This window comes from Falco punctatus (genome assembly GCF_963210335.1).
Source record: "Falco punctatus genome assembly, chromosome: 1".
Lineage (NCBI taxonomy): Eukaryota > Metazoa > Chordata > Aves > Falconiformes > Falconidae > Falco > Falco punctatus.
The window spans coordinates 13,386,456-13,406,524 of record NC_137580.1 but is presented as its reverse complement, the minus strand read 5'-3'; the positions used below and the strand labels follow the sequence as shown (position 1 = coordinate 13,406,524).

General features: G+C 36.7%; 1 protein-coding gene across 1 annotated transcript in view; it reads left to right on the top strand.

The window, feature by feature from the left end:
- FREM3 (FRAS1 related extracellular matrix 3) overlaps window positions 1-20,069 on the top strand; it is a 69,015-nt gene that overhangs the window by 31,269 nt on the left and 17,677 nt on the right. Inside the window, 9 exon segments of the mRNA XM_080403794.1 lie at window positions 432-578; window positions 3,131-3,361; window positions 3,599-3,724; window positions 5,840-6,091; window positions 15,128-15,252; window positions 15,254-15,278; window positions 17,478-17,687; window positions 18,900-19,097; window positions 19,720-19,884. Of these exon segments, the coding sequence (XP_080259920.1) occupies window positions 432-578; window positions 3,131-3,361; window positions 3,599-3,724; window positions 5,840-6,091; window positions 15,128-15,252; window positions 15,254-15,278; window positions 17,478-17,687; window positions 18,900-19,097; window positions 19,720-19,884 (1,479 nt within the window).

Here is a 20,069-nt window from a genome sequence, read left to right as displayed (position 1 = left end):
ATGTTGATAGGCACATACTGGCATTGTTTAAAAAGAGTCAGTAATGCAAGACTACAATCTGTCCCACCTAAAACCTCCCAAAGAGTTATTTTCACAGCTTAATCCCACTCCTGACAGAAATAATCTCTGCCAAAGTAATCTTTGAGGGTGAATAGGTAGCTTAATTAGGGAGCTGGTGCCCTAAGACACAGGCTGTGACCCCTGAACTAGCCTCCAGCCTTTTGGAAGACATGCAGGTCAACGTGGAAGGTCTGGGAAAGTGAACCATTGTGGTTCATGAGATGCACCTCTGTCCCTCGTACCTGCAGGTGAAAAAGCAGGCTAGCTTTGTCCTGCGGCAATATAATTATACTTAAACAATGACCTTAGGGAATTCCAGTTGTGTTTTGTGAACTATACATAGTATTCAGGATGCTTTTTCTGTGACACAGGGGGGAACATGTTAAAGAGCCAGCCATTTCGATTGAACTGGGCTTGGATTTCACTAGAGCAGGAAAACTACGTTGTAGATGAAAACTCCAAATTTCTAAAGGTGGCCATCAGACGCAGAGGATATCTGGGAGAAACCTCTTTTATCAGTAAGTAAATCTTTCACATTTGCAGCTTCTTGCACTAGAAAAGGCAGCTGTTAAGGAGCTGTTCCATAGTCTGCTTGTTCCTCTGTTAACAAGATAAATGCCAAATGATGAGAACATCAATGGTATAGATCTTCATTGCTTAGACATGGCTATGTGTTTCATTTTCTGCTGCTGCCACCCAGAAATTGAAGTGAGTATGTCTATTAGTAGATGTAAGAACAAATCAATAAAATCAACTTCTGCTGTTTGCCCACTGTCTTTTTCCTGGTCACTTGCCAGACAACAAAATAGAAATTGGGATACTCCTTTATATTGGCAGGATACGTTTCATAATAAACTTTAGCTATAAGTAAACAAATAAGTTCTTGAAGTAGCTTGTCTCCGCTTGCAGAACCAAGTTGTGGAGGTGTTAGCTACAGCTCCTCACTTTACAAGGGCAGTGTTATTCTGGCCTTTTTGCTACAAGAAAAACCAAAACCTACTAGAAATTCTCAAAGGGTCATTTGCTAGCAGAGGTGGCTGCCGTAGAGCACGCTGATGTTAAGAGTGTGTTATCATGGGATAGCAGAGTACCCAATCGTGACAGCTCTGCAAAGTAAATAGGAATCATCTTTGCACCAATGGAGCGACTCAGGGAGCACTGAGCAGAAAGGTCTTTTTCTCCTTGATTTAAAAACAAACAAAAAGAAAAAAGGTTAAAAATTTTAAATTTTTCATCATTTGAATTCATGCATGACAAGATTTACTTTGCGCAACATAAATGTATCAGGCTATTATCTTATATTAATGAAATCAGGCATTTAAAACCTAAGCAGTTTTAGAATAGAAAAACTGTAAGAATTTAGGAATGATTTAGGAATTAAATCATTTAGGAATCTTTTCATACTCTGCAGCCTTCAGGAGCTCTGCACTAGCTATCAGATCCTCCCACAAGCACATAGGCCATTGCCTTGAGAGGGATTAATCATTCTCAGCTGGGGAGGTAAAGTGACTTGTAATTGCTGGTGTTGAACCTTAATAAAAAGATGTCCATATATTTGAACTAATGCTGTATTGAAACCCAAAGGCAGAAATGAATTTCAAAGCCCCATGGTGAGTTACCTATCTTCTATTCATTACAAGCCACAGTTGGATTCTGCTGGTATGTGTGCACCTATGATGAAAACAAACAAGAAACCTAGCTGTAAAAATATGCAGGCTTAAAAATGTGTAACAAGTCTTTGTTTGTATTTTTTGTTTTTTGTATTGAAAAAAATCTTTTCTTGAGTGCCTTTCTATGATACATTTTTATGTATGGTACAGTCTCACAAAAAAAGATAATAAAAAAATTGAGTGCTCCTGCTGCATTAAGTAGTAAAAGCTGAATGAATCCTTATGTCAGCTGTAGCACCCTGCATGTGAGTTTCCAATAAAGCATGTTCACGTTTCTGGATATTGGTTTTGCTCTTTAAAAACATTCATGGTTTATCATCCTTTCCTCATGCTGCAGCAAAACCCATCTAATCTGAACAGCAAACAAAACCTGCTTTGAGTTAAATCCTGATTTGCTGCTTTACTTTGAACTAAATGGATTCATCTCTAGCCCTAGATTCTTTGTGTAACTACCCTCTCTGTTTTTTTTTAAGATGGGAATGTGTAGTGAAAAGATTTTGCTTGGATAATACCCTAGCAGAGAGGATGAATATCTAAGTATTGCAGTTTAGAGTTACATGAGGAAGGAAAAATAGGGGTGGGAGAGAAGCAAATTTGTATTGCATGGTGGACCCAGTAAATCCTGAGGATGTTGTTCTGTTGCACTGAGCTGCAATTCCATGTCAAATGCCCAGGTATTTACTTACCTAGCTAGGAGAGCATCTGCAGACTCGGACAGAGGCAAAAATCTTTAGGGGTTATTTAGTATACAGAAATAGAAAGTGGCGGAAGTACTTCACAGATCTTAAATGTGGGTAGAGTACAGCTCCTGTACATAGCAGTAGCAGAAACTGTAAGCACAAAGTGTTAAACATACAATGATTAATTTATTTTTGAAAGAGATGAGCAGTGGCGTTGTTTCCTGGTTTGGTTGGTTGGTTTGTTTTTATGTGGGTGACTAAATTATACCTTCAATGAAGCCTTGAACACCTTAATTGACATAAATAAATTTCATAACAGACTGATTCATCTTTTCTGAAGGCATAACTGGAAAGCTTGCTCCACAAATTTTTATATAAATGGAAAAATTGGCCCTGTTAAATAGTTCTGTTTGGTCATATTTGATAAATAACCTCATCTCTCAGTAACTTTGTTTAAGTGTCCAGCAGGTGAACTCAATTAAATTTTCTATGCAAACTGAATTGTTTATACACACAAATGTTGGCAGGACCCTGCCCTAATTACCTATTTTTTTATGAGCTATGCAACAGTATTAGAGAAAGTGTGATATACCTTCCTTATTTTTTTCTAAAGGTCAGTAACTGCCAGATTAGCATTTTAAAAATCTTCTTTGTGATTTTTGTTTTAGTTGTGTTAACATATTAAAATGCATGGAGAATTTCCTCCAAATTTTTATGCAGGTATTGGAACCAAAAATGGTACAGCAGTAAAGGATAAAGACTTCAAAGGAAAACCTCAGAAACAGGTCCAGTTCAATCCAGGACAGGCTTCAGCTACCTGGCGAGTGAAGATACTTGCAGACAATGAATATGAGGCATCTGAAACATTCCAGATTGTTCTCTCTGATCCAGTTATGGCTGCCCTTGAATTTCCGGCAATAGCAACAGTTGAAATCGTGGATCCTGGTGATGGCACGTATTACTTCTTGTTGTGATTAGGTGCAGTTTTGTTCACTTGCAGGTCCTGTGAGTACCTGCATACCTCATCTGCCTTTGCTCTGTTGTGGCTCAGCCTTGTCTTAAACCTTCGTATAACCGAACAAAGCATTTGTATTTGTTATTAAATCTCTTCCCTGGCTAAATTCATACTCTAATGTCAAACAGGTGTTCAGCCTTGATTTCCCCCTTCTCTCATCATGTTTTCTTCAGTATCTACAGTGTATATTCCTCAGCTGGAATATAGAGTAGAGGAAGATATAGGTGAACTGCTGGTTCCTGTTAGAAGATCTGGAGATGTCAGTCGGGAACTGATGGTCATTTGTTCTACACACCAAGGTATGTTATTTAGCTAAGTAACAGATTACTCAGCATGATATTCATGTTTAGGTAAGTAAGAGAGCAAATGCAGTTATTGATAGCCAGCAAGTATTGCCAGTAACTTCAGTAGCTGGAATAAGTGATTTTTGCAGACAACTTATATGTGCCTAGTTCTCTGCTTAGTGTTGTAAAGCCCAAAGTGTAAGAATATGTGTGTGTGTATGCATACATGCACACATATATATTACATGTATGTACACATACATATATATGTATACCTTTTTTCAAAGAGGCACCGGGTTTTTTTCCTGCATTTCTTCCTGCTGAAGAGGAAATGCCTGTCCCTACAGTGAATGTTTAGAGGAAAAAAAGGATTTTTTGAGTCCTAAGCCCTGTACCTCTCCTGTTGTTGAGGGTCTGACTGATCATTGCACATTTGTATAGACGCTGAATAAGAACTGAGGTCCCCAGTGGAGGGGGGTGGGGTGATTCCTGTTGGCAGTGTTCTGCTTTTTGAATGTGTAGCTGGAAGAAGCCAAGTCAGGACTTCAGCTGGTTCACCAGGAAGTAGTATTTCAAAATTGACAGACTACAGGCATCGAGTATCACTTTTTGTTTAAACCTGATGCAGAAGGATGTATAAAGCAATGATGATCTGCCTTAATAATGCTTTTTATCTCATTTGGCAATCTGTGTTGTAAAAGAAGGCAATGTATGGAGTTGGTCATGAACCACAGAGAAGAGATGTAGATTTAGAACTAAACCATTTCTAAAATCAAATGAGGTTTTGGGGGTTTGATTAGGTTAGAGGCCAGCTATAAAGTTCAGAGCACAACCCTTTCTTCACTAGTTATTCACAGACATGTGAATGTAAGTTTGTGGTGGTGTGCTGATTTTCAGCACGGTGATAGTCACTCAAATGCTATAGTTAATACAGGCAGGTAATTGATAATATAATTCTTGCTTCAACTCATTTGAATCTGAAGTTTTCCAAATACAGCTTTTGATTACACAGCAAGCCTGCTATAAACTGAAAAAGCAAGATGGCAGAGGAGAGAAAATACTCGAGACTTTAAAAATACTAGGTATTATGAAATACATCAGATAACTTAATCAAAACTAAAATTTGCATTCAAAAATAGATTTAATAAAGATAAGGTAATGGGCATTTATAAATGAAACCAGGTTTAAGATAGAGGTCAGCAATTATCTTAAGCAGTGAAATATGAAATACTGATTGAAAAAAATGTTTTCTATATAGAAGTCTCCTATTAGTTAGTCATAGCTTGAGATACCAGCATTCTGTATGTTTCATGAGCAGGGAAAATGGGGGATCATGCTCAGTTCTGTCACTGTATTTAAACTTCTGGTTCAGAAAATCCTTTTAACATCTTTTGTTTCTATTTTATCCTTACCTGTAAGAGTCAGCCTGAGTAGTTGGCAGGAATCTTCAGTGTCAGGCATTCAGAGGTCATTTGTTCCTTCATCAGTGTCTTTTAAGGGCTTAAGAGAATTCTCCCTTCTTTGTGTACTGAGGCACAGAAAATCTTACTGAGTTACTTAAGACTTTTTTGTCTTTGTAGGCTGTCAACCTGTCTGGCCTTAATAAGCCAGCCATTTACCCAAACACACAATTGCTGTAATTGTTGTCATGATCTGTGTGTTTCATAAACATGCTGCAGTAAAATAATTTTCCCACAAAAAATTGCTTTTTATCCTGACTGTTAACTGCTGATGGGGCTGTGCTCTACATAATTTGTATCAAAGTGTATTTTTGAAAGGTTTTTTTGTTGTTGTTTTTTTAATTAGTTGACTCACTTTTCTCACCTGGTTGAAGTGCAGGCCCACAAAAAAAGTTGAGTCAGGATAAGTGGAGATAACAGTGAACTGGGAGCAGGAATAGTTTCATGAGGGTACTGGGCAATAATAAAATCCCCATCTTTGCTACTGGAGAAGTTGTAATTATAAATAGGAAGAATTTCCTGTGTTTAACTTGTTACTAAAACACATTTAGTAGTCAGTTCCAGCATAAATCTGGTTTTGTATGTTTGTTTCATTTGAAGGGCTGTTGTTCTTCCACTTCTTTAAATCTGAGCCCCTGTAATTGTTTTTTCTTACCCTCTCTCCTCATAGGTTCTGCTACTGGCACAGTACCATCCACTGTCTTGTCTTACTCTGACTACATCTCATGTCCTGAAGATCACAGCAGCATTGTTCATTTTAATAAGGATGAGACTGAGAAAATCTGTCGTATTATAATTATTGATGACTCTCTCTATGAGGAAGACGAGACCTTCAATATTTCTCTGAGCATGCCAGTGGGTGGCCAAATTGGCACTGAATTCCCAAGCACTAAAGTGATAATCTTGGCTGACACAGATGATGGTGAGTACAAAGAAGCACTTTTGTTTTGCTGCAGCTTTCCTCTTCGGAAGTTTTACTGATTAAATAATCTCTTCCACTGTGTTTTTGTTTCTTAAAAAGCTGAAAATATGAGTCTAAGATTTGCTTACTCAGTAGCAAAATTGATGGAACAGACATGAACTATGTTTAAGATTAAGTGTAAATATGTATCATGCACTTTGGCTTATACTGTTGTGTTATTACAGTATAGGTTGAGGATTAGGTTTCATTTCTTTACTGGACTAATTGGCTGGTTTATTACTCTGAAGTAGATCTGTGAGGATTAGATTTACTGTTACTGCAGCAGAGTCTGTGATTACAGTAGTTTACACAGGTATAGGATTAGTTTTGTGATAGTATTATAGATGAAAAAGTTTGTATATCATCAGATAAAGCTAAAGAGTAGAAATAGTTAATAGACCTAATTTGTCATACACAGTAATTCCTGCCCTGTCAAGTGACTTCAAAGTGTGCACTTTTAAGGTAGAAATTCAAGTCTTCCCCTTTTATTATGCAGTTGGAGAGACAGAATTCAAGAATTGATACTATTAGACAGAAGCAGAAGAAAAGCCATATACTTCATTGTCATTCTGTTTGTTCTTTTAGCCTAAATCTTTCTCTCTAATATAATCTTGTGAATATAATTAAGCTAAATAAGGCAGGAGTTTTGTACTGTGGTTAGACAAATCCATAATATACTGTAGTTTGATCAAGTTCAGTATTTAAGCTATAATGAGCTGATTCTTTGGAAATTTTGGTTAACTTCAAAAATAATGAGAATTTGGGGGCTGATTTCTGTGTCCTGTAACAAAAAAGTAATTTTCACTCTGTTAAATGAATAAAAATAAGAAGCTAAACATCCAGAAAGATACTTCTGTTAGCTACTGTTTATTTCTACCATTTTGTATGTCCTGCAGAAGTCAACCAGTCAACACAGACACAGTCAAACTGATGAGGGAAAAATGTTGTTTTCTCAAATGAAATGTGAATGGGCCAAAATAATCACTGGTGTAATTTCTCTGAGGCCAGAGGATTTACATTAGAAGTGAATTTGCCAAAAAAATGAAGTTAGTAGAAGTATCATATAAATGATTCTATGATTCTGTGATTAGATTTGTTGAAAGGCTTATTTATCTTTTTGAGAGAACACAAAGGGAAAATAATGCAGAATTAAGCCAATGTGGCAGGGCAGTTGTTTTCTTTACCAGACTTAATGACCAAATTTTTTTTTTTCATAGGAAACAAGATTATTTATTATCAGCAGATCAAAACGGCTTTCTATGCAGCTTTAATAGATTGAAAATTATTTATATATATAAAGTTAAATTACTGTATAGATAATTAATTCATATTAATTGACAGAAAATTATCATGCTTCTACTTTTCAATACAACATTGATAGTTTATCATATACTCTCTTTCTTTCTTTCTTTGTTACAAAGCTTTCTTTCTAAGAGTACCATCCAGCAAAACACTTGCCAGCCTATCATCAGATAAATTCAGAGTAATTCTGAACTCAGCCTATGTAACGTGGAAAGACAGCCAGGGCATAAGCTCATTGTGAAATTTGTGAAAGAGTGTTCTCTGAAATGAGAAGTCTCTTAAGAATACATCACTCTGTGAGACTATTTCCATTTTGAGTAAACAGACAGGAAACAGGCTGTCACTCTTTTTGATCTGACCTGGAAGAAGACTGCTAGCGTTTGATTGATAGGAAACTGGACAACCTTCTTTCTCAAATGTGTAAAATTTGAGTTTCAAAGAGTAAATTTCACCAGTTCATTTTTTCTACAGAACGATACTTTGCTCCACCAGTACATTTTGAATACTTACACGTTACTGTTAGTGTATATACAATGGCTAAGTATATATACTTACCACCCCTGCAATGGATGGTCCTACAGTCCATTAAAGTAAAAAACAAGGTTTCATAGCTGTAGACCTGATTGTGCCTGAAGGATGGACACTTTGGGGTTTTTGTTAATACTGGGAAAAACTGGTTGTTTAAACAGGCAAAATTTCCCATTATAAACTGCAATATGGCAACTGCTGAAGTATGCAGACTAAACTTGGAACGTTTGTTAGACGAAGCAAAGGAATAAGGCAATAATAAACCTGAAAGTGCCTCTTTACACATGGAAGAAGGCTGAGTATGACTTGACTTTATATGGGGCGTGACTGCATTCACACAATCCTTTGTTCAAGTTAGTCATGATGGAGTGCTGTGATACCTCTAATAGTAAAGACCAGCAAACCCTGTGAGGAAGAAAAGGAAGAAATTGAGAGAGTAAGACTTTAATACATGTATTAATAGAATTATTTACAGCATTAAGGGATAATAGTAATCCTGTGTTACCAAGCTCTAAAAAAAGGAAAATGCAAAATTCTATTATTAAGATATGACAGTGTTCCAAAACTGCTTGTATGGATAAATAACCAGACACACAGACACAGCATAAATAAAAGTTTATTCAGACTGTGATTAGCTTTAATATAAATGAACCTGGAACACAATACATATTTTTTGCATTTGTAGGCTTTTGTTATATCACAAATTTTTACAGAAATATCCATAATAGTGGCACCGCTTCCAGAATTTTACAGTGTTATGAGCAGCTTAACAGTTCAAATAAAAAGTAGGTAACCTTGCAGCAAAGTACTATGCATAGTCCTTCATGTGTAAAGGCAAGCTGTGAGGTCTGAACCCATTTTTTTTCTAAATACAGATGGTAAAAATGTAACTGGGATTGAGTAAAAGCCAATATAACAGATAAGCTTGAACAATTACATCATAAGCATTTACGTACAGAGGTGTTAGACTACATCAGTGCAGTCAGTGGAGTTTTTGTTGACAGCAAGATAAGGGCTTTTAGAGAAGTGTGCATTTATGACTGCATACAGATGTATGCAGTACGAATGTGCTCCTTGCTATAGAAAGAACACAGGAAATATTCCTCACACTTCATCTAAATAAAAGTATTTTGGACATGATTACTTTGCTCTTTTGTTCACCCATGATGAGATTCTGTTAACACTCCCTGTCATACATATAAAAGCAAATAGCTTGTGCTACTTTTATTCACAGCGTTCCTCATCTCACAATGACCAAATACAAAGAAAGCAGGTTATTACTTGGTATTGGCACTGGTATTGCTTAACATTCCTAAGATTTGAAGTAAAAAATTTATTTCTTGTCAACTAGCTGAAATAAAAGAAATTTTGGAGAGAAAAGACTTGAGTTTCTTAGGCTAGAGAAAGCTGTAAGGGTAAATGCCATAACTTTAATGTCAATCATTTCAGTGGTGCCGCATGTCAGTGAAAGTTGAAGAATTAGTTATATTAAGTGATCTGAAATGCTTTTACTCAAATTAAACTTTACAGTAAGAAGGAAAGCCACTTAGCATCATCAAGGAAAGCAGTCAGGTATGTTATCAAAGTTTCTGTTAGTGAGGTTACTGCTGTTTAAATATTTATGCAGAGTGCTTCACAAATTATATAACATATTTTAAAAAAACCAACCAAACATTCTGTCAGTAAAGAAAATGTCACCATAAGGTGAGATAAATACCAGGCATTCAAACATTATTAAATTATCGCAGTCACTGTTCCCATTTTGAAAGTTTGATACCAGAGCACAGGCAGGAATGGAAATTATTCTTGTCTTGCTGGCTGTTCTGTTGAGAGGTATCATGAAAGCTTCATAAAAGTGTGAGACCACTGGTACCCATGGTGCTGTGTGTGTGTCAAAATGAGAAGAAAGCAGTTTCTTAGTTGTATTGTTCCAGGGTTTGAGGTTTCTTACACGTTTCTTATGTATATTCTGCTTAGGTCTCCCTCTTTAAAGAGCTCCATCTTGCTGCATTTTTGAATAAATGGCTCTTTATAATGGCCTTATACTGGAAAATGAAACACATGTTACAGTGACATTTTTTTCTGTGAAATGCATGAAAATTTTCTGTATTAGTTCTGTACACGGGTCTGTTTTAATCTCTCAGATTACAACTCTAGAAATTTATCCCTATTTAGCATCCGAGGGATTCAAACTTTCACGATCTCAATTTAGGTGGGATATACTTTGTGCATTATATGGGGGAGGGCATCAATCAAAGCTTGAAGTGTGGTTTTGAGGGAGGCATATGCCCAGGGATTCCTTAAAGTGAAAACAAGACTATAAAGAAAAGTGTCCTAAAAATTTTATTGTCAGTGTCATAAGGAGAGGCCTCCCGCAGGCTGCCTCAAGTGAAGATCCCTAGCTCCTCACAGAGCCATGTCACATGCACGTAAACCCAGCAATAACTCGTTATTAGGTTTCAAGAGTCTTCAGTCACCAGTTTAATATAGCTTAGTGCATGAAAAGGTTTAAAACTTAAATATCTCTAATTATTGCTCCACAGTCTCATAGCATCATAGTAACATATAAATAAAGGAAGTGTTCAAAAGTCAAAAAGAAAAAAATATGGCAAGTTAATAGTCAAGACATAATGTTTATTCTTTGATCTCCAAGCCAAAGAGCAATGCAGGTTTTGTAGCAGACTCTTGATCCCAAAACAGTAAGTCTGAGTTGTGTGTTATTTTCCTGTAATGTGGGTGCCTGGGAGCACTGTCCATGTCTAGCAGAACAAAGGGTCTGGTTGTTCAGTAAGTGGCTTTGAACAAATAGGTGCAAAGAGCTTGTGGTTTTCTAAGCAAGTGGAAATTCACATTAGCTCTTTGCTTGTGTGTTTAAGTGCAATCGCAGGTAGAACAGGTTTCAGGACCACAGCCTAAAAAAAAAAAAAATAGAAAATTGACTGGCTTTCCAGGCCAAAGTAACACATAGAGCTATTATTTTATAAGTGAAAATTGATTTTAAATTAATAGTTAATGGCATTTCATGATTGAAATCAATATTGTTTACTAAAGATTACCAGTTAGCTCAGATGCTGCTCTGCTTTCTTGGTTAAATGTTTGGTAATGTAAGGATTTCTTCACTGACCATCCCAAAAGGGAAAGAAGAGTATAAATATGTGAATGACCTGCACTTTTAAAACTGCTTTCCCCCCACCCCTATTCTTTTTTCTGTATTTTTTTTCTACTTTTTTCCTTTTTTCCTCCTTTTTTTTTTTTTTTCTGACTTGGCAATCAGCTGTTGAATCCTAAATAAGGTTTGCATCTTTAAAGTATATTGCCCTGGTAGAATTTACAGGATGCTGTTGTTACCTTTGGGCTCCATAATAAGAGCGGATTGTGTATGAGAGACAAGTGATTCATTTGCTGTAATAACTGAGTCACAAGTGCCATCTTCCTTGAGGTCTGGACCTGTATGTTTAATAGCCCATTGCCTGATGTTTCCTATCCCTGCTGTTCTGGGGAGAGTAGGTATATCTAGATCGGATCTTCAGAAACTCTGAAGGCACAGAAAATTCTGTTGAATAGTTGACTGGTCACATTATCCAAAGAATAATTCTGTCTCATTGTACTATATTTATATGTGAAACATGTTCATCTGGAAGATTTTAAAAAATAGTTATAGAAAGACTTATTCTTTTATCTATTTTCATCTGCTTGTGTTGGAAATGAACAAAAGTATTTGCTTACTCAGTATTTTTAATTGATAATGCAATAAGATTGAGAAACTTCAGATCATTGTAGCAAGCATTTCAAGTTTGGCAGGAGAATTAGAAAAAGCTCAGCACAATTTAAGATGACAAATTACAGTGGGTATAGTAGAAATGGGGAAAATAACTCTAATAAGAATAATATAACTGATTATTGCATTTCCTTAGGCCATATTTCAAAACAAAAACCTTGTTATCAAAAGGAGCAGGACTGACATCTGAAGCTATAATGTTACAGTCTGTATAGTTATAGACAAGGTATGCACATTCAGGGGGGGAAAAAAGTTACTCTCCCAGTTAAGGAGACTGGTATTTAAAGGCCAGTTCAAGACAGTCATCATGGACTGTAACAAGCTGAACTGCCTGATCTCTTAAAACTGCAAAAGAATTAAAAACCTGGACTTGAAAATCCATTAAGCTGTGCCTCGGGGAAAATGAATAGACTTCTGATATTTGAAAGTAGATTCCTATGTATAGAAAATAAACCAGTCTCATTTTTAAACAAAATCTAGAATCTTGGAGAGTTCTTTCAGAGGGGAAGAAGGAATGGGAAAGAGTAGATTATATTGTATTACAAATATTTTTTTTATTTAAAAAATATAAATAACATTTTTCTTTTAATTACCAAGATTCTTGATTACCCTTGAAGTGTCCATCTTCATGAAGTGTGGCCAAATTTGTAACAGTTTTTGTTAATTTGTATTTTTCCAAATTACTTTTTCACTTTTGGTGAGGGACTCCAATAATTTTTCTGCCCACTCTTGTTGAAGTAGGATCTTGGTCCCAGTGACCTGGAGTGTTGCCATTGCCTTGTGCAGAATTACTTTACACAAGTTGGTTAAACAGAACTGTAACAACTTATAGGGCATCATTAGTCACTTGATAATCCATTAGCTGTGACAAAAAGTCATGTGGGTTTGGATCTGTAGACTCTACTCTTCTCCCCACCACGTGGGGAAGACCTTGATAGTAAAACATGCATAGCCAGTGGGAAGGGAATGTGACCATCTTCAAACTCTTACCTATCATGGCAGGGGTAAAAATGCCAAAAATGGCAAATAACTGATCATTAAAAATGTTGATTGAAGGGGTGGGAGGAAGGTGGGGAGAAAAATTTGTGCTGAGGTGCTGCTTTAGGCAAAGTAAAATTTTATTTGAAAACAGCTTGAGGTATTTAATTGACATAAAATGAGACATTTAGTTTGACTTTCAGTCACAATACCCTTTTTCTTCAAACACAAATATACTTCAAGAATTGAAAAAGAATTGTATCAAGAAGAAAGCCAACACCTTCAATCCCCCAAATGTTGCGAGCTTCAGCTAGAAGTCCTGCAGTCCTGATGACTAGATCTGTCCCTCAAAATCCCACGTTTTCAAAGAGCTTTGTGTTTTGTTAAATTATTTAAACCATCACCAAATGTCTGGTTTCATTCTCTAACCTTTTGCTTGTATGCAAAAGCTTTGTTTTGTCAGACATCCTGCTGGGCTGACTAAGGAAGGAATTGTTTCAGCCTGTTTAAAGGTGATCTATCAAAAGGCTGAAAATAAATATTAATACAGTCCTGCTTGGAACATTTGTACCCGCCTTAATACTGTGTGCTTTAAAGACTTCATCTGTTTCTGCAGCAAGTCTTCGTGATTGTCAGAGTTTGCTCTGATGGTAAACTATTGCGAAGGTTCACAGTTCAGTGGCTCAAGAAAGTTACAGTAAGCGTCCAAAGGTGCCTGCAAGCTGGAGTGGCAAAGTTTATATAGATATGGGCCAGATGGCGTTCTGATGTTTTTATATATACATGGAAGAAACAGATAGTCCTCTAGGCAAATATAAAATTCTCAGTTAGCTGAGTAGCGCTGTCTGTCCCTGTCGAGAAAAGAACTTAGCCAGATATTCTTCCCCATTCACGAAAGAACATTTATTTAGGTTTAGGAAGGTGAGATGCAGAATGTAAAACAATTATTGCTAGGATGGACAACTTTTATTATTGAGTTGCTTCACATTATATAGAAAAGTTTGTATTTTTCTGTGCTCTACTTGGCACGTTGAGCCACTGGAAGCTGTCCCTTCTGAAAAACTGGCTTTGAGCTCAGTAATAAACTGAGCTCTGGAAAACACCAGGTAGCCAAAAACTAAAAAACCTTTATGGACCATGCTGTTTTACTCGAAGCTTCCATTTCACCAGCTCTAGGAGACAACAATCATGACTTCTAAAGCTTTTCAGAGTTCTTTTAATTTCCCCAAGAGTTACAATAGAAATGCAGCGTATTGGATGAATGCCAGGCTTTTGTGCAACTGTGGCGGTTCTACTAAAGAAGATACAGGCTATTGTGCTAAAATAGTGTTGCTGTGGTATTGGAGAGATTCTTTACATTGTGTTAATATAGATTAGTAATAACATGCAACACAGACAAAATGTGTCAGGCTTTATTAACACTGATAGCAAGATAAAGCCTACTATTGTTTAGGTGACAAAAGTAAAGGAGGCCATGTGTTGAATTTAGCAAACTCTATCCATTACTTAGTAAAAGCAGCAGGTATAAGGTCTCCAGTGTGTGCCTCTTCATTCTTCTTGATGGGTATTCAGAAAGGCAGCTAAATTGGCACTACTTTGAGACGGTCTTGTGATGTTTGATCTCTTACTCTAAACAACCAAGTCTCTGCTTAAACCCAATTTAATATTGACCTTTTCCATGACCTGGATTGTGCAACGTTTTGTATTCTCTATGAATAAATAAAGGCAGTTTAACACACTGAAGATAAAACCAGCTTGTAGTGCTTTAATCGGCCACATCCATATCAAACGTATGCTTTGAAAACAATTTAAAAAAAGAGAAGGCTAAACTCTTTAAACTTGCAAACTACCTTTATCTTTTAGGGAGGTAAGAAGGTATATTTAGGTATATATTTCCTTTAATAGTAAACTTAAAATTCTGCCTTGGTTTACTTAACAAGAAAATAATACAAGAAGTATCCCATGTCTTATGTCTGTTATGCTACATAGTCACATTTTTTGAAATGGCTGTTTCAAAACAGCCAGTAAGGTGAATAGTAAGGTTAAACAGCTGCCTGTGGAAGATCTCTCTCAGCTGCCGATAAGACGAAAAATATATAGATATGACACTATTTACTTAATTCAAGAGGTATTTATTTTGTTTTTTAAAAGAAAAAAAAAAACAACCAACCTTACATTAAGTGGTAGGCAGGTGCATAATATTATTTATGTAATTGGACAGTAGATATTACCGGGATTTGCAGTGGAAATTGGTAATGACTTTTTTTTTCCCAGCTGCTAACATTAAAAGTCAAATTGCAAAGATTGAGCACTAAGTCAGACTAGAGGGTTTAAGTACTAAATATACATGTCCACAAGAGCAGGCCAAAAAAGGCTATTTCAAAAATATATGCATTTCTTTCTGTATTTAGAACCTACTTTGTACTTCAGTAACACTGAGTATCAAGTGGATGAAAGCGCTGGTTACGTGGAGATTCATGTCTGGAGGACTGGAACAGATCTGTCCAAAGCAGCTTCTGTCATGGTGCGTTCCAGAAAAAACAGAACCAGTGTCAGCAGAGGGTGAGTTACTCATAAAAATATCACTCGGGTTGCTTTAGAGTATGTGAGCATGAAAATGTGATAGCTGGCATTCACTCTTATTTACCTTCAGTGTAGATATGGGGTGGAAAAGTGAAGTAAAAGACATCAGATGTGGATTTATCAGGTAGAAAACATAACATTTGTGTACCAGTTGTGTGTGGCAAGGAACTCTGCTAAGCTCACTGACTTTCTGATGGAGACTGCAGAATGGATGTGGATAAAACGATCGTTAATTTACTTGCACCTTAACTGATGGCAAACATTGGGGGAACAGCTGGAGTGAAAGGGAGAGTATTGTCTTATAGCACTGTGTTTCGTGGGATAAAACTGAATTTACAGCATAAATCTGCAGTTGCCCTGAAATGATATTATCACTGCATTAGCTGAGGAAGTTTTAGTTATCTATGAGAGCTGGTGTATCTGCGGAGAGAACTTCTGGAAGGCACGGGCAGTGTGACCTCCAAGGATTTTCTCTGTCCAACACTGACCCAAAATACCCAAAATATGGTGACTGTCTTTGTAAAAACCCTTTTTTTGTTTCTCAGTCCCAACAAAAAATAATTTTCCCTATCAGATTTTGGGAATACTGGCCAAAATTTTGGCTGTCCAAAATTTTGCAGTTGCTTAAATACATTGCTTGACTTACTAGGTTAAATTACTTAAGTTACTAGGCTAAATTAATTTTAAGGAGAAGTTATAGCTGCTCGGTGCCAAGAAAATCAGTTGCATTAACAAGAATTTCTATGTTCAGCCCAACAGATTGATGACACACTGGCAAGAGATAGATAAGGCTTCAGAAATTTTCATATTAATCAAGCTGAAAGCAAAACTGTCTTTTTTTAAAATTTTTTTAAATTTGATATATGATCAAATTTGTTACCAAAATAAAAGAATTACAGCAACTAGTAATGCAGCATGTGTGATTGAAGGGGCAGTTAATGAACTTATAAATGTACATATAGGAAAATAGTATTTGACTACAGTTACTGAAGAACAGGCAAGTGGTTAGCAAAATAGACAGTGTACATGATGATTACATGGAGACTCACTCTACAGGTAAAGAAATATGACTGGGTCCTACAGGATCTTCTGTGTTGTGTACAAAGTAGCAAACTAAAATGTTGCATTTCTAATTTTGTATTTATAGGTTTTTTTAAAAATCGTTTCTTTTAAAGCCTAGTTATGATTTTTTGACAAAATACGATTTTCACTAAATCTTTTCCTGATTTCAAGTATTTATAGATTTTTGCACACACTAAAATATTAAGATGGTTGCATGTGAAATGCTTATGCACACAATATTTGATTAAGGAAAGAACAAAACCTGTGCAAGAATTGTGGCTATTCATAATGCACAGAGCCCACCAGGGAGGTCAGCTTTTACGCAGAGAAGCCAGAGGCTACAAAATGATGTGGAACAGAAAAAGGCACAGTTACTTTTAGGTAAATTTCAACATACTGTGACTAAGAAGGGAAAGAATTGCTGTCATTACAAGCAACAAGTAGAACATTTAAGCGGGGATAGGGAGGAACACCAGTTAAAAAGAGTGCAAAATGATGGAGACAGAATCTCAGTGAAACAATGGGACATAAGCAAAGGAAGAAGTCATTATACATCTTTCAGTTTAGATTTAAAAGTCTCCTCCACAAACAAAAAAAGCCATTGTAGGTGTTTTCACCTGCATTCAAGCTGCCTGCTCCTTTCCATTGATGAGATCATGGTAACAGCACTATTTGCAAGTTCAGTGAGCTAGCCTAGTAGCGCAAGATGCTTTTTCTTAAGGTACAGCTGGAACTAATCTTAGACACACATCTGCTCCTTTAAAGGTAAATAGCTAAGTAAAATCTCATGTATGCAGTCCAGAGTTGAGCAAAAGGATTTTATTGCTGTGGACATCAGGTCTGTTGGATGTTGTTGAGGCTGTAGCCTGTTACTCTGCAGTTTAAGGGTTCTTAAACAAGTTTTAATTTTGCTGATGGCATAAAGAGCAAAATGATGATATGGATATGTATTTGTGTGTGTTGCACTATATGTTCACTGTTCCCAAATTTATTTGCACGTGAGAAAAATCTAAATTAAATTTTCTCCAGGACAGCAGTAGAAACTGCTGCAAACACACCTCACAAATGTACACATAGTAGCAACTGACCATACAAGTCTTGTTGTTTCCCAAACACCTGGAGTTGATTACGTGGGCATCAGCCGTAACCTGGATTTTACACCTGGAGTCAACATGCAAGTGTTACGAGTGATCATCCTTGATGATTTGGGCCAGCCTATTCTGGAAGGTCTGGAGAAGTTTGTACTAGTTCTATGCATGCCAACAAATGCAGTGCTGGGAGACCCTAGAAGAACTACTGTCTTTATCAATGACACCGTCACTGACTGTAAGTGTAAAGGGGGTGGGGGAGAGTTTTTTCAAAGGTTTTTCCTTTTAGTGTTTTAAGTGCACTTAGAAGGTGGAAGAGCTCTCTTGGCAGTAGCATAAATAGCTGTGTGTGTAAGTGCTGTGATGTATCGTTTACCCCAGCTACACTATAAAGATTAACAGCTGTGTGCTACACCTGGAGTTGGAACATAGGGCTATAGTGCAGCTTCTTTGGCGTGTCTTCCTTCTCAAGATGTACTTGAAGATACTGTTTTGGACAACTAAACGTAATAGTGGGACTGTGCCATGAGCTAAAAGTGCATTTGTTTATGCCTGGTGCATTAAGGCTACAAAATATTCATTTTGAAGGTAGATAAGCCAAAGGAATTAAACTTTCTTTCCCCTAGTAATTATCTGAACACCAAAAATCATAGAGAGCGAAGTTTTTTCAAGTTATTATGCAAGTATTGATGCTCATGCTATTGCATGAAGCTGTAATTGTACTGTATTCTAGAGCAGCTTTAAGCGGGGGAAAAACCAAGGTAGGTGTAAAACTTCTAAAAAAGTAAACAGCAGCCAACACAGCGCCATTTAGAGGTTCTCCAGCACTTGGTAAATAAACCAAGCTGACTCTCAGCAGCCTCAGGTTTCTGCAGATTTGTGGCACTTCAAAGACTTAAAGAAGCTATATTGTTTTAGAAAGCTCATTCTCAAATAGAACTCTGAAGTGCAGTTACAGTTTCACTGTGAAATACTCATTGAAGTCAGCAAGAAGGATGATACTGACTTCAGTGGAGGAGGAATTGTGGTTGTCACCGCTTTCTGCCCTTGTGGTATCATGCACCTACTTCCTCTCTGCATTAAAGGTAAAAGACTGCTTTATAGAAAATAATTCCACAGCTCAGAGATCGCTTAAATGCTGTTTTTTAAAAAAACCCACAAAGTCCTAGCTACTGTAAGAAGACTGGTGACAGAATTAGTACTAAGTTTGCAATTAGTTGCTGTAGACCAGGAAAGTGTTTGAATTCATATACATTCAAAATCTATGTTTAAAAAGCACGTGTAAATCTGAACCTTCTTCAGTTCATTGTAAAAGGTTAGCAAATAAAATGCTAAATTAAAGAAAAAGGCTACTTTTTTGTTCTGTTTTGTTTTTAAATTGAATGTGGTTAATATTTTCTGCCCGTGTATGAGGGTCCTTTTCAACTTGCGTTACATGTTCTGTTGTCAGTACCTAAAGTCCAGTTCAAAGAACCAATGTACATGGTAAATGAAAAAGATGAAGAGCTGGTGGCCCTCATTTATCGAAGTGGTGACGTTAACCATAAATCCACAGTGCGTTGCTATACTCGTCAGGGTTCTGCCCAGGTTACGATGGACTACAAGGAGAGGCCAAATACAGATGATTCTGTAGTGGTGTTTCTCCCAGGTAATTTTCCCATTGGAGTTTGAAAATAATGTGTTACTTTTGTCTAATGAGTAATCTGATAATAAAATAAGAGCTAGACCTCAGGGACATGCTGGGAGTTGCTATGCTAGTTGAGCTTCTGTGGATGAAGAAGGCAGCACAGGACTATTTACAAATAGTTTTATAACTGTGACAGCCACACTTTCAAAGGTTTTTATGGCCAAATTTAAACAATAAAGAATTATTAATAAAGAATATTGAACATCCTCTGCTATACTTTTGAGCCTAGCACTTTTTCATGAGAATATGCAGGAATAATACTGATACAGTGCCTTCAGCAGAAGCCAATTGGAGCAGCAGATTCTTCCCCATACAACACCCTGCTGAATGCTGCACAAGATGCTGCTTAGTTCCCATCACAATGGGAGTGTCATGGGATTTTTCCTTAGCAGAGATTGACTCAAATACAACAACAAAAAAAATGAAGTGTGCCAGTCCACGCTAGTCTCTGCTTCCATGTCCTTGAGACTTTTCTATGGCAAGCCTGAAAAAGTTTGGGATGTGGGTTTTGTTTCATTTTTATCCTGGTCTTTTGTGTTCCGATGATGATAAGGTCTTGTTTTTGCTTGATACCTTTCTGCAGGAGAAACTGAGAAGCCCTGTGTGGTAACTCTGGAGGATGATGTAATTTATGAGGAGCAGGAGGAATTCAGATTGGTGCTTGGAACACCAAAAAATAATTCTACTTTTGGTGCTTCCATTGGGGATCAGAAAGAGACAATGATCAAGATTCAAGATGAAGATGACAGTGAGTTTTATGTTAATTGTTGATTACATATGTAGCTGCAAATGGGAAAATGGGACTAATTCCATTCAGTGTTTGGGCCAACAGTTTCCAAAGTACCCAACCAAGTTTTTAAAAATCCTGTCAAGTATTTTATTTTTATGTTTTGAATTTGCACCTTTTTATTCTATTCTGAATGCATCACTGGC